Raw genomic sequence first — 15000 nt, forward strand, 5'->3', positions numbered from 1 at the left:
TTAAAATGTAATTTATTTCTGTGATCAAAGCTGAATTTTCAGCATCATTACTCCAGTCTTCAGTGTCACATGATCTTCAGAAATCATTCTAATATGCTGATTTGCTGCTCAAGAAACATTTCTGATTATTATCAATGTTGTGCAGCCGAATATTTTTGTGGAAACAGTGATAGATTTTATTCTTCAGGAGTCACAGATAAATAGACCGTTCAAAAGAACAGCGTTTCTTTGAAATAGAAAACATTATATATATATATATATATATATATATATATATATATATATATTAAAGCTACATTTCTAAAATGTATTCTAAACCAATATGTAATTCATACAGTGGTTGCTATGCTGTTGCAAGTGTTCCAGGGTGGTTGCTATATGGTTACTAGAATGTTCAGTGGTTGCTATGCAGTTGCTAGAGTGTTCCAGGAGGTTGCTATGCAGTTGCTAATATGTTCTGTCTGGTTGCTATGCAGTTGCTGAAGTGTTCTGTGGTTGCTATGCAGTTGCTAGAGTGTTCCAGGAGGTTGCTATGCAGTTGCTAATATGTTCTGTCTGGTTGCTATGCAGTTGCTGAAGTGTTCTGTGGTTGCTATGCAGTTGCTAGAGTGTTCCAGGAGGTTGCTATGCAGTTGCTAATATGTTCTGTCTGGTTGCTATGCAGTTGCTGAAGTGTTCTGTGGTTGCTATGCAGTTGCTAGAATGTATTATCTGGTTGCTATGCAGTTACTAGAGTGTTCTGTCTGGTTGCTAGAGTGCCCTGGGTCAGGGCCGTTTCTAGGCATAGGCGAGCTATTCACTTCCAACAGCGCTTAATGGGAGCAGTGTCATCGAGGGCAGAGCGTCACGTTATTTAAAGGGGATGTTCACACCTTAACGAGTAGCAAAGGATTAAGTAGCTGCGTTGGCTACTTTTATGCCACTGATCAAGCTTTTATATGTAGTTTGGGGTAACAAAGGGTTTGACTGAAATAATAATGCAATAACTGACACTTTAAATCAATGTTTCAAGAAACAACAACAACATTTTTTTTAACAGAAAACAGATAAAGACAAAAAAGTAGCCATTGATAATATCTAAACATGCATCCAAATCCAAATGTAATAAAATTAATTTATGTGTGATTTATGTGCAATGTCTTAGCTACGAGAGACTGTTACATAGGGCTTATACAGCATCTAGTGGCAACACAACGATATTACAGATAATTTGTGCAAAATGTTTATCTTAACAGTCAATTTACAAATAATGCATTCAGATTTGTGAAACTCAATGTGCTGAATCTCCACAAATTAGTGTCGTTACTATGACAACCAATTTGAATGTGACAAGCAACTGGCGTCTGAAAAGAATATACATATATGTATATATATAAATATATACATACTGTAGGGATAGGGATTTCGCCTAGGGTGTCAAATTGGCTAGAAACGGCCCTGCCCTTGCTATATGGTTACTAGAATGTTCCGGGTGGTTGCTATATTGTTACTAGAGTGTTCTGGGTGGGTGCTATGTGGTTGCTAGAGTATTCTTGGTGGTTGCATAACCAGATAAAATACTCCAAAATGCTGTTTATTTTGCATTAAGAAGAGCAAAGGCACTCACTGGGCGTCCACGAGTGCTTCAGTTTCGCCTCGGCCCCTTCATGTGCTGCAAATGGAAGAACAAGGTTCAAACTCAAAACAAGTCAAGGAATCAGCTAAATAGCATGATAAACATGAACTCACAGTTGACTGTCAGCCTGGCGCTGGACGTTGCCTCTCCCAGAGAACTTTTCGCTATAACCTTGTATTCTCCGGCATCTTCAGCAGAACATCTGAAAAGAAAAGAAAGGAAAGAAAGAAAACGAAGTTAGACAGCAGACATATTTTATTGTTGAAGAGGTACAAAATAAAAGCATCTGCAATCTGTTCTGAGTTTTTTTCAATTAATTAATTATTCATTTATTGAACATTAATTGCATGGAGCACAGAAGCTCAAACATTCAACTTGTGTTTCAAGAAGGAAATTAAATGTGTCACTCAGGGCTTTGTTTTTTGTTGTTAATTAAAACTAAAAATAAAACCATTAAAAAATATGTTCGTTACTTGATATGTATTGTACTTGAAAAGTATTTTGTGAAAATATATTTATTTATTTATTACATGAATATAAAGATATGAATCTTTCAGGCAGTATAACTGTTATTTTCCTCTTGTTTCTGTGATTTTTGTTTATTTATTTATATTGTAATATATTATATTTATATCTTAAATATGCTCATTTTAGATAATATAATTGTTGTTTTCTCTCGTTTTCTCTCATTTTTGTTGTGATTTCAACATAACCAAAATAAATAAACAAATTAAATAAAAGATAAAATAAAACAAATGAATAAAATAATAAAGTAATGCTTACAAATAATTATCATTCTGGCAGAAATTTCTACCTAAAATAACAAAAATACAAAAACAAAAATTTATATTTTATTTCAGCTAGTCGTTTAGTTTAACTTAAAGTAAACTAAAGCTGAATTAAAGATTAATGAAATGTATATACACATACAAAAAATAAAAAACTAATAAAAATGACAAAAAAACAACAACAAAATTATTAAAATAAAAATGGAAAATATAAAAAAACTTAAATAAATGTAAAAATATAAATACAAACTAGAATAGAATATTAATGGTGCCATAAGTAAACTGAATAAAGGAATGACTCCTGTAGGTTTTTAGCTTCACCTCCTGATCTCTAAAACGTCGAGGCCGCACTTCTGCATCAGCTTGTAGTTCCACGGCAGAGATCCTCGGAGAGGAACGTCATCCTTATACCTGTCGACAAGATTCACACTCTGCTATCACACACGTCGGTCTTTGGAGGTTGAGGCTCTTTTGTTTTGGAGATACAGGTTTGCTGAGACTCTCACCATGTGACGCTGGGAAGCGGGCAGCCCTGAACCGAACAGGAGAGTTTGACGTCCATCCCGGTCCACACCGTGTGCGGCCGCAGCGGGACGGGGAAATCAGGAGCCTTCATGCTCAGATCCTCAATCAACTTCATGTGCAAAGAAGCTTTTCTCTCGGCCTGAAGAATAACAAGCAGTTCTGTCATCATTTACTCACTCTGAAAAAATTGATATGTATATGAAAAAATATATGATGTCTATATAGTTTTGTCTATTATTTTTTTTTAAATAAGTTTTAGCTTTATTTATTTTAGTACATGAAGTTAAACTAAATGAAAACGAGAAATATTACCCTGGCAACTACACTGTAAAAAAATAATTTGTATTTTTTTAGTTTTTATTGTAATAAAAAAACTATATTATAAGTTTTGTACAAAATACTATTTCAGTCTACTTCAAAAATTTCACGTTCAATTTAATGTTACTTGCAGTTTCTTTGTAATTATTTGTGAAATATACTACCAATTTCTGAGTTTTAGTCTGATTTCAGTCTGTTTTTCAAACAAATCTCACACAAATTGTATCATAAAAAGCTTTAAAATATAACAGGTTATATGAACTAATTTATATAGATTTTATGGTGTTTTTTGTTCTATCCTCATTTATTACTTTAGCATTCTTGAGATACTATTATAGTTTTTATTCATATTTTGAATTTGTTTATATTTTTATATTTTCCACTTTCATTTAAATTAGTTAAAATTGTAATAATTTTAATGTTTTTTTTGTCATTTTAGTATTTTTTTTTAAATGAGTCTATTTTGTTTTGAATAATTCTTATTTTTTATTTCAGTATTTGTAGCTATTTTAGTTAAATTAAATTAAACTAATTTAAAATTAGAAATGTTGCCATGCAAGTAGCTGAAATATCTTTTTTTATATTTAATTTATTAATTTCAAGTAAAGTTTAGAAAAAAATTATAAACCGTATTTTTTATGATTTGAGTTTACTGTAATATCCCTGTTACATACAAGTCTGTTTTTCACAAAAATCTGTCATAAAAGCTTTATAATATAATTCTATAACAGAATTAATTTATAATTATAAACTAATTTATAATGCTTTTATGGTGTTTTTTGTTCTGTCCCCATTTACTTTCACTTTATTGAAAAAAACTGACCAGGATAGTCAGGAAAAATATAGTTGTAGGGGTTCGAAACAGCATGAGGGTGAGTAAATGAATCCAGAAATGTCATTTCGGGATAAATTATTCCTTTAAAACTATAAAGTGAAAGAACTCCGGTGTCTTGAGAGGTGCTATGAAGCTCTCTGCTGTCACTCAGTCACTCACTCACCTCCCGGCGCAGAGCCAATCGATCCACACGCTCACGAACGACACGCTGGTTTCTGATCACACCGATCTCCAGTTTCTCAGCCTCGTTCCCGAACAGCGTCCACTGGTCTCTCTCGTGCAGCTCATCACTGGACAGCGTCTCTCTCAGGGCCTCCCTGGGGTCAAAGGTGAGAAACGGTTTTGGTTGCAAGATGCAATGTTATTACTTTTTATTTTATTTTTTATAATTTATTTGTATTTTATATTTTTAGGGTTTAACTGATTGTTAGTAATTGTTTTATTTTGATTTGTTTGTATTTTAAAAATATTTATTTTAATTGATCATTTTATGATTGAATTAATTTATATTTTATTATAATTTATATAAGCGTTCTATTTTGATTGATTATATTTTATTTATTTTTTTATGGTGTGTTCCGGTCATTTTGACCTGGAGAGGAGATTGATATGTTGTCAAACTGGACTAAAACTTTCTGACTTTGATCACACTGGGAATATCAACTTCCCCAAAATTTTTTAGATATTTGTTTGTACTTTTTGAGGGATTTCCCCCCCCACCTTTTTACACTTGTACTGTTCTTGGTCAAACATTACCAGCCTGCAAAAATAGCTTAGAAACTGCTTTGTTATGCTATATTATTATCACCAAATATTGGACAAACAGACTGAATCCAATATTTGGTGATAATATAGCAAAAGGATTTTTTTTTGCAGGCTTTTGCATTGTTGACCAGAAAAACCACAAGTGTGACTTTGTGCCATTTTGTACAAAATAAAATCATATTTAATTATTTATTCTTATAATAAAATAAATATGTGCATTTTACAGACAATACCATTATTTGATCTCGTTTTCTCTTATTTTTGTTGTAAATTTATTTATATATTTATATTTTTCTCTTGTTTTATCTTTTGTTGTGGTTTCAACAAAACAAAAGTTAACCAGGAAATTTATCTTGAAATGCTTTTATTTTGTACAAAATGGCACAGAGTCAAACTTGCAGTTTTCCGGGTCAAAAATGACCGGCCTACCATCAAAAAGAAACACAAAACCTGTGCTAACAGAAAGAAAACAAGCTGACAAAAATATCGAATTCAACATTTGGTGATAATATAGCTTAACGAGTGATTTACAAGCAACTTTTAAAGGGCCGGTCATTTTTGACAGGGAACACCATAGGAGTCATAGGGTTTTCAACACAGCACAAAGGTTACAACTTTTTACAAAAGTTTTCAAAGGATGATTTGAAGGTGAACTTTCAGCAGGAGCGCTGGCTGAGGATCTCACTGTGAATCCCGATGGCAGACGAATGCAGTGGGAGACAAACAAATGCCAGTTATCCTCAGGGTCGATATCAGGTGATTTAAAACGTCTGAGTGCAATTAGAAGTTGCCATTCTTCACTTTGACACTTTACAGTTTCGCTTTAGAGCAGCGGCGCTGTCAGACTGATGAGCGCAGAGATTCAAATGAAAGCTCTTATGCTGAGAGAGTCTAAAAGACTAAGCCTGAAAGACACAGGGATGAGAAAAACACCATAATGGTCCAACATATTTACACATGAATGGTAAAAGGATTAATCCAGTTTCAGATGGAGACTGAAAACACATCTGCAGAGCCAATGAATGCTCCCTCTCATTTCTGCTCTTTTGTTATTTCTATTCATCCGATCATTATATAATCCTAATTAAACCTGAAAGTTTTAGGATTTTGTGCACTAATATTTCAGTGCACCCTTTCTGTGACTAATCAAGAGTATGTAAATGAGTGTCATTGATCATGTGACCGACAGATTTTCTTCTATTGAAGCTCGAGATGCTCTTTGGATCATCAATAAAGAGAATTTACAACAAAACTAAGAGAAAACGAGAAAAACTATAATTCTGATGTCTGAAAGATACAAATCTTTATATGAAAATAAGATATCAAATAATATAATTCAAAATAGATAGATAAATAAAGAAATAAATCAACATTTACAACAAATAAGAGAAAACGAGAGAAAATAATTAAATTGTCTGACAGATACATATCATTATATTAATAAAAAAAGATATGAATAAATAAATACATAATTAATTAAATAAAGTGAGTAAACTAAAATTCTATTAAATATAAAGATACACAACTTCATATTTATATAAGATACAAATATAATATGTGTCATGGTGTGCCAACGGTGAGGAGCGAGGAACGAGGAACGAGGAGAACGCAGGAGAATTACTATAACAGTCTTTATTAATCCAAAGGGAACAAGGAACACACACACGTGGGAACGGGGATCGACGTTTAAGACAGCACGCTAGACATGGAAACACAGAGGGCTTAAATGATGGAAACTAATGAGGGAACACCTGGAAACAATGAACATGATGACATGAGGGAAAACACAGCTGGAAACAAATGAACACAATCAGGGCAGGAACAGGAAGACCAAATAAGGGCATAAACATAACATGGAGCATGTGGGGGAGGAAAACACAAGACACAGGACTGACATTACTCCCCCCTCCAGGAAAGCGCATCCACGCGCCCCACAACATCCAACGGGGAGGGCCTGCCATCCCGTGTCTGTCCTGAGGGGCCTCCAGAGCGGTACTCGTTCCGGGACCCATGGCGGAGCAGACAGTTCAGGGCGCCATGGTGGAACAGGGAGCTCAGGTAGCCTGGCCTCAGCACTCGGCCCGGCCTCCACGGACGGACCCCTACTACCCCCCCAAAAAAAATCCTTGGGGAGAATGTCAGTTTCAGAGGCCCTCCGTAGGCCTAACTCGGGGACTGGAGCCCTCTCCGGGCTAAACTCGGGGACTGGCATCCTCTCCGGGCTAAACTCGGGGACTGGCGTCCTCTCCGGACTAGACTCGGGGACTGGAGCCCTCTCCGGGCTAAACTCGGGGACTGGCGTCCTCTCCGGGCTAAACTCGGGGACTGGAGCCCTCTCCGGGCTAAACTCGGGGACTGGAGCCCTCTCCGGGCTAAACTCGGGGACTGGCGTCCTCTCCGGGCTAAACTCGGGGACAGGAGCCGACACTGGAGTGAGGATGAGGGCCGAGAGTTATTCTTTTCGCCTCATCCTCCTCTTTTGGTTACAGGTGAATAAGGCGGCTGTCACGTCCCCCGCGTGATCTACGCCCCTGCTTCCTTCATCTCAAACCCTGAGCTGACCTTCAGTCTCATCCAGTTTACATATCGGAAAACATTTCGCAATGTTCGGTGTCTCAGTAAAACAGACGCCAGCAGCTGAAGCTGTCTGTGTCGTGCTGCTCAGACGAGGACTGACACGTGTATTCTTCTGCCTCTACGTGTGAAAATGATGCAGAGCGTGACACTACTTCATATGAGCGACTTACTTTACGAGATGAACACTTGATCCCGTCTCTCTCGTCTCACCTTCACTTAAACACAAAACCACAGCAAGACTCTCCTCTCCGGGCTAAACTCGGGGACTGGCGTCCTCTCCGGGCTAAACTCGGGGACTGGCGCCCTCTCCGGGCTAAACTCGGGGACAGGAGCCCTCTCCGAGCTAAACTCGGGTACTGGAGCCCTCTCCGGGCTAAACTCGGGTACTGGAGCCCTCTCCGGGCTAAACTCGGGGACAGGAGCCCTCCATGGGCTGGATTCGGGGGCTGGAGCCGACACTGGAGTGAGGATGAGGGCCGAGAGTTATTCTTTTCGCCTCATCCTCCTCTTTTGGTTACAGGTGAATAAGGCGGCTGTCACGTCCCCCGCGTGATCTATGCCCCTGCTTCCTTCATCTCAAACCCTGAGCTGACCTTCAGTCTCATCCAGTTTACATATCGGAAAACATTTCGCAATGTTCGGTGTCTCAGTAAAACAGACGCCAGCAGCTGAAGCTGTCTGTGTCGTGCTGCTCAGACGAGGACTGACAAGTGTATTCTTCTGCCTCTACGTGTGAAAATGATGCAGAGCGTGACACTACTTCATATGAGCGACTTACTTTACGAGATGAACACTTGATCCCGTCTCTCTCGTCTCACCTTCACTTAAACACAAAACCACAGCAAGACTCTGCTTGACCTTCATTCCAGGCCAGATCCAGTCCTGACAGGCTTTATCACTCATCCTCAAATCATCCGTCCTGCATTTGAGGCTTGATTTACTGAAGTGACCTTTTTCATCAGAAACTGTTTTCCCGAGCTCTTTCTGTGCCGTAACCCTCCGCCGGAGGAGCATGACCGGCTTCTGAACAGGATTACCAGTCTCAAAACTAAAGCGGCTGTCAATTGCAAGTAAACCTGTTAAGCGTGAGAGGTGAATACAGCGAACGTGCCCTTCCCATAATGCTAAGCAGGGGAGCAGCCACAGCGCAGAGAGGAAGAGAAAAACTGAAGGTAAAATAAGAGAGCTGCTTTAGTTTGTTCAAAATGAGTGGATATTTCAAACCTGCCAAGAACATGTTGAGGTCATATTTCACCCCAAAATCAAATGGGAATGAATGAATAAACAAACTACCAATTTATTGTGTTTTACTTCTTGTATTGAAAATTTTTTACTCATAAATAAATAAATAAAAATGCTGTTTTAGATAATACTTTGATGTTATTGAGAACATGCTCATGACATATTTTACCCCAAAATCAAATGGGAAAAAAATAACAACCAAACTTCTTGCATTAAATTTTTTTACTCTAAAAATAAACAAACAAATAAATAAATAAAGGCTGAAAATTTTTATTTTATTATATATACAGTATATATATATATATATATATATATATATATATATACAGAAGTATTGAGTACATGTACAGTAAATTAACATACTTTCTAGAAGGCCAACAATTCACTAAAAATGTTTTTTATTGGTCTTATGATGTATTCTAATTTGCTGAGATAGTGAATTGGTGGGTCTTTGTTAAATGTGAGCCAAAATCATCACAATTAAAAGAACCAAAGACTTAAACTACTTCAGTCTGTGTGCACTGAATTTATTTAATACACGAGTTTCACAATTTGAATTGAATTGTACTGAAATAAATGAACTTTTCCACGGCATTCTAATTTATTGAGATGCACCTGTATATATATATGTAGTAAAAGTAATAGTAATATATATTAATTTTATATATATTATAAAAGCATGTTCAGTTCATATTTCACCACAAAATCAAATGGGTAAGTAAATAAATAAACAAATAAACAAACTAACTAACTAACTACCACTGTATTGTGTTTTACTTTCCGGTTTATCTTTAAAATCTTTATGGATCCCCCCTCCAAAAATCTTTCTTTTGATTTGGACCTAGACAGGGTTTTTTGTGTGTGTTTGCTGCTGTTCTTTTCCTGCACGTTTTTTCTTGCTGGATGAATTTGTATGTGCCCTATTTTTAATGCAATGCAATCCAAAACTGTGTTCATGTTTCAATGTTTATTTATGATATAAATCTCCTATGAATGTTTGAGAGATTTTGATATGATAAACCCAGTCATGAGTTGATGTGATGTGGACGGCTCCGCTGATAAAAGGGTTTGTCATGTAAATCATGTCTTGACCTGCCGTGCCCCAGCAGCATCTGAGACTCCATCATCTTATATTTAAACCTTTCAGATGTTCAGCAGGACAAGCTGTGACCCTCACTGGGGTTTAAAAAAGCAAAGCTCTTAAACAATGTCATCATGTCAGCTTGTTAACAAAAGGTGACCAAAGACATGTTCACTTCCTGCTAAAGCCATGTAGTGTGTGTGTGTTTGTGTGTGTGTCAGAACCATGTCTGGTGTAGTGTGTGTGTGACAGTACCATGTCTAGTGTAGTGTGTGTGTGACAGTACCATGTCTGGTGTAGTGTGTGTGTGTGTGTGTGTGTCAGAACCATGTCTGGTGTAGTGTGTGTGTGTGTGTGTGTGTCAGAACCATGTCTGGTGTAGTGTGTGTGTGTGTGTGTGTGTCAGAACCATGTCTGGTGTAGTGTGTGTGTGTGTGTGTGTGTCAGAACCATGTCTGGTGTAGTGTGTGTGTGTGTGTGTGTGTCAGAACCATGTCTGGTGTAGTGTGTGTGTGTGTGTGTGTGTCAGAACCATGTCTGGTGTAGTGTGTGTGTGTGTGTGTGTGTCAGAACCATGTCTGGTGTAGTGTGTGTGTGTGTGTGTGTGTCAGAACCATGTCTGGTGTAGTGTGTGTGTGTGTGTGTGTGTCAGAACCATGTCTGGTGTAGTGTGTGTGTGTGTGTGTGTGTCAGAACCATGTCTGGTGTAGTGTGTGTGTGTGTGTGTGTGTCAGAACCATGTCTGGTGTAGTGTGTGTGTGTGTGTGTGTGTCAGAACCATGTCTGGTGTAGTGTGTGTGTGTGTGTGTGTGTCAGAACCATGTCTGGTGTAGTGTGTGTGTGTGTGTGTGTGTCAGAACCATGTCTGGTGTAGTGTGTGTGTGTGTGTGTGTGTCAGAACCATGTCTGGTGTAGTGTGTGTGTGTGTGTGTGTGTCAGAACCATGTCTGGTGTAGTGTGTGTGTGTGTGTGTGTGTCAGAACCATGTCTGGTGTAGTGTGTGTGTGTGTGTGTGTGTCAGAACCATGTCTGGTGTAGTGTGTGTGTGTGTGTGTGTGTCAGAACCATGTCTGGTGTAGTGTGTGTGTGTGTGTGTGTGTCAGAACCATGTCTGGTGTAGTGTGTGTGTGTGTGTGTGTGTCAGAACCATGTCTGGTGTAGTGTGTGTGTGTGTGTGTGTGTCAGAACCATGTCTGGTGTAGTGTGTGTGTGTGTGTGTGTGTCAGAACCATGTCTGGTGTAGTGTGTGTGTGTGTGTGTGTGTCAGAACCATGTCTGGTGTAGTGTGTGTGTGTGTGTGTGTGTCAGAACCATGTCTGGTGTAGTGTGTGTGTGTGTGTGTGTGTCAGAACCATGTCTGGTGTAGTGTGTGTGTGTGTGTGTGTGTCAGAACCATGTCTGGTGTAGTGTGTGTGTGTGTGTGTGTGTCAGAACCATGTCTGGTGTAGTGTGTGTGTGTGTGTGTGTGTCAGAACCATGTCTGGTGTAGTGTGTGTGTGTGTGTGTGTGTCAGAACCATGTCTGGTGTAGTGTGTGTGTGTGTGTGTGTGTCAGAACCATGTCTGGTGTAGTGTGTGTGTGTGTGTGTGTGTCAGAACCATGTCTGGTGTAGTGTGTGTGTGTGTGTGTGTGTCAGAACCATGTCTGGTGTAGTGTGTGTGTGTGTGTGTGTGTCAGAACCATGTCTGGTGTAGTGTGTGTGTGTGTGTGTGTGTCAGAACCATGTCTGGTGTAGTGTGTGTGTGTGTGTGTGTGTCAGAACCATGTCTGGTGTAGTGTGTGTGTGTGTGTGTGTGTCAGAACCATGTCTGGTGTAGTGTGTGTGTGTGTGTGTGTGTCAGAACCATGTCTGGTGTAGTGTGTGTGTGTGTGTGTGTGTCAGAACCATGTCTGGTGTAGTGTGTGTGTGTGTGTGTGTGTCAGAACCATGTCTGGTGTAGTGTGTGTGTGTGTGTGTGTGTCAGAACCATGTCTGGTGTAGTGTGTGTGTGTGTGTGTGTGTCAGAACCATGTCTGGTGTAGTGTGTGTGTGTGTGTGTGTGTCAGAACCATGTCTGGTGTAGTGTGTGTGTGTGTGTGTGTGTCAGAACCATGTCTGGTGTAGTGTGTGTGTGTGTGTGTGTGTCAGAACCATGTCTGGTGTAGTGTGTGTGTGTGTGTGTGTGTCAGAACCATGTCTGGTGTAGTGTGTGTGTGTGTGTGTGTGTCAGAACCATGTCTGGTGTAGTGTGTGTGTGTGTGTGTGTGTCAGAACCATGTCTGGTGTAGTGTGTGTGTGTGTGTGTGTGTCAGAACCATGTCTGGTGTAGTGTGTGTGTGTGTGTGTGTGTCAGAACCATGTCTGGTGTAGTGTGTGTGTGTGTGTGTGTGTCAGAACCATGTCTGGTGTAGTGTGTGTGTCAGTACCATGTTTGGTGTAGTGTGTGTGTGTGTCAGTACCATGTCTGGTGTAGTGTGTGTGTGTCAGTACCATGTCTGGTGTGTGTGTGTGTGTGTGTCAGAACCATGTCTGGTGTAGTGTGTGTGTGTCAGTACCATGTCTGGTGTGTGTGTGTGTGTGTGTCAGAACCATGTCTGGTGTAGTGTGTGTGTGTCAGTACCATGTCTGGTGTGTGTGTGTGTGTGTGTCAGAACCATGTCTGGTGTAGTGTGTGTGTGTCAGTACCATGTCTGGTGTGTGTGTGTGTGTGTGTCAGAACCATGTCTGGTGTAGTGTGTGTGTGTCAGTACCATGTCTGGTGTGTGTGTGTGTGTGTGTCAGAACCATGTCTGGTGTAGTGTGTGTGTGTCAGTACCATGTCTGGTGTGTGTGTGTGTGTGTGTCAGAACCATGTCTGGTGTAGTGTGTGTGTGTCAGTACCATGTCTGGTGTGTGTGTGTGTGTGTGTCAGAACCATGTCTGGTGTAGTGTGTGTGTGTCAGTACCATGTCTGGTGTGTGTGTGTGTGTGTGTCAGAACCATGTCTGGTGTAGTGTGTGTGTGTCAGTACCATGTCTGGTGTGTGTGTGTGTGTGTGTCAGAACCATGTCTGGTGTAGTGTGTGTGTGTCAGTACCATGTCTGGTGTGTGTGTGTGTGTGTGTCAGAACCATGTCTGGTGTAGTGTGTGTGTGTCAGTACCATGTCTGGTGTGTGTGTGTGTGTGTGTCAGAACCATGTCTGGTGTAGTGTGTGTGTGTCAGTACCATGTCTGGTGTGTGTGTGTGTGTGTGTCAGAACCATGTCTGGTGTAGTGTGTGTGTGTCAGTACCATGTCTGGTGTGTGTGTGTGTGTGTGTCAGAACCATGTCTGGTGTAGTGTGTGTGTGTCAGTACCATGTCTGGTGTGTGTGTGTGTGTGTGTCAGAACCATGTCTGGTGTAGTGTGTGTGTGTCAGTACCATGTCTGGTGTGTGTGTGTGTGTGTGTCAGAACCATGTCTGGTGTAGTGTGTGTGTGTCAGTACCATGTCTGGTGTGTGTGTGTGTGTGTGTCAGAACCATGTCTGGTGTAGTGTGTGTGTGTCAGTACCATGTCTGGTGTGTGTGTGTGTGTGTGTCAGAACCATGTCTGGTGTAGTGTGTGTGTGTCAGTACCATGTCTGGTGTGTGTGTGTGTGTGTGTCAGAACCATGTCTGGTGTAGTGTGTGTGTGTCAGTACCATGTCTGGTGTGTGTGTGTGTGTGTGTCAGAACCATGTCTGGTGTAGTGTGTGTGTGTCAGTACCATGTCTGGTGTGTGTGTGTGTGTGTGTCAGAACCATGTCTGGTGTAGTGTGTGTGTGTCAGTACCATGTCTGGTGTGTGTGTGTGTGTGTGTCAGAACCATGTCTGGTGTAGTGTGTGTGTGTCAGTACCATGTCTGGTGTGTGTGTGTGTGTGTGTCAGAACCATGTCTGGTGTAGTGTGTGTGTGTCAGTACCATGTCTGGTGTGTGTGTGTGTGTGTGTCAGAACCATGTCTGGTGTAGTGTGTGTGTGTCAGTACCATGTCTGGTGTGTGTGTGTGTGTGTGTCAGAACCATGTCTGGTGTAGTGTGTGTGTGTCAGTACCATGTCTGGTGTGTGTGTGTGTGTGTGTCAGAACCATGTCTGGTGTAGTGTGTGTGTGTCAGTACCATGTCTGGTGTGTGTGTGTGTGTGTGTCAGAACCATGTCTGGTGTAGTGTGTGTGTGTCAGTACCATGTCTGGTGTGTGTGTGTGTGTGTGTCAGAACCATGTCTGGTGTAGTGTGTGTGTGTCAGTACCATGTCTGGTGTGTGTGTGTGTGTGTGTCAGAACCATGTCTGGTGTAGTGTGTGTGTGTCAGTACCATGTCTGGTGTGTGTGTGTGTGTGTGTCAGAACCATGTCTGGTGTAGTGTGTGTGTGTCAGTACCATGTCTGGTGTGTGTGTGTGTGTGTGTCAGAACCATGTCTGGTGTAGTGTGTGTGTGTCAGTACCATGTCTGGTGTGTGTGTGTGTGTGTGTCAGAACCATGTCTGGTGTAGTGTGTGTGTGTCAGTACCATGTCTGGTGTGTGTGTGTGTGTGTGTCAGAACCATGTCTGGTGTAGTGTGTGTGTGTCAGTACCATGTCTGGTGTGTGTGTGTGTGTGTGTCAGAACCATGTCTGGTGTAGTGTGTGTGTGTCAGTACCATGTCTGGTGTGTGTGTGTGTGTGTGTCAGAACCATGTCTGGTGTAGTGTGTGTGTGTCAGTACCATGTCTGGTGTGTGTGTGTGTGTGTGTCAGAACCATGTCTGGTGTAGTGTGTGTGTGTCAGTACCATGTCTGGTGTGTGTGTGTGTGTGTGTCAGAACCATGTCTGGTGTAGTGTGTGTGTGTCAGTACCATGTCTGGTGTGTGTGTGTGTGTGTGTCAGAACCATGTCTGGTGTAGTGTGTGTGTGTCAGTACCATGTCTGGTGTGTGTGTGTGTGTGTGTCAGAACCATGTCTGGTGTAGTGTGTGTGTGTCAGTACCATGTCTGGTGTGTGTGTGTGTGTGTGTCAGAACCATGTCTGGTGTAGTGTGTGTGTGTCAGTACCATGTCTGGTGTGTGTGTGTGTGTGTGTCAGAACCATGTCTGGTGTAGTGTGTGTGTGTCAGTACCATGTCTGGTGTGTGTGTGTGTGTGTGTCAGAACCATGTCTGGTGTAGTGTGTGTGTGTCAGTACCATGTCTGGTGTGTGTGTGTGTGTGTGTCAGAACCATGTCTGGTGTAGTGTGTGTGTGTCAGTACCATGTCTGGTGTGTGTGTGTGTGTGTGTCAGAACCATGTCTGGTGTAGTGTGTG

General features: G+C 40.9%; 1 protein-coding gene across 1 annotated transcript in view; it reads right to left on the reverse strand.

The window, feature by feature from the left end:
- Positions 1-15000, reverse strand: part of myom3 (myomesin 3) — a 77194-nt gene that overhangs the window by 48252 nt on the left and 13942 nt on the right. Inside the window, exons 4-8 of the mRNA XM_016294345.1 lie at positions 4245-4398; positions 2910-3067; positions 2725-2814; positions 1729-1817; positions 1607-1651 (exon numbers count right to left, since the gene is read on the reverse strand). Coding sequence (XP_016149831.1) covers positions 1607-1651; positions 1729-1817; positions 2725-2814; positions 2910-3067; positions 4245-4398 — 536 coding nt within the window. The remainder of the gene's footprint in view (positions 1-1606; positions 1652-1728; positions 1818-2724; positions 2815-2909; positions 3068-4244; positions 4399-15000) is intronic.

This window comes from Sinocyclocheilus grahami, unplaced genomic scaffold, assembly GCF_001515645.1.
Source record: "Sinocyclocheilus grahami isolate Dianchi unplaced genomic scaffold, SAMN03320097.WGS_v1.1 scaffold316.1, whole genome shotgun sequence".
Lineage (NCBI taxonomy): Eukaryota > Metazoa > Chordata > Actinopteri > Cypriniformes > Cyprinidae > Sinocyclocheilus > Sinocyclocheilus grahami.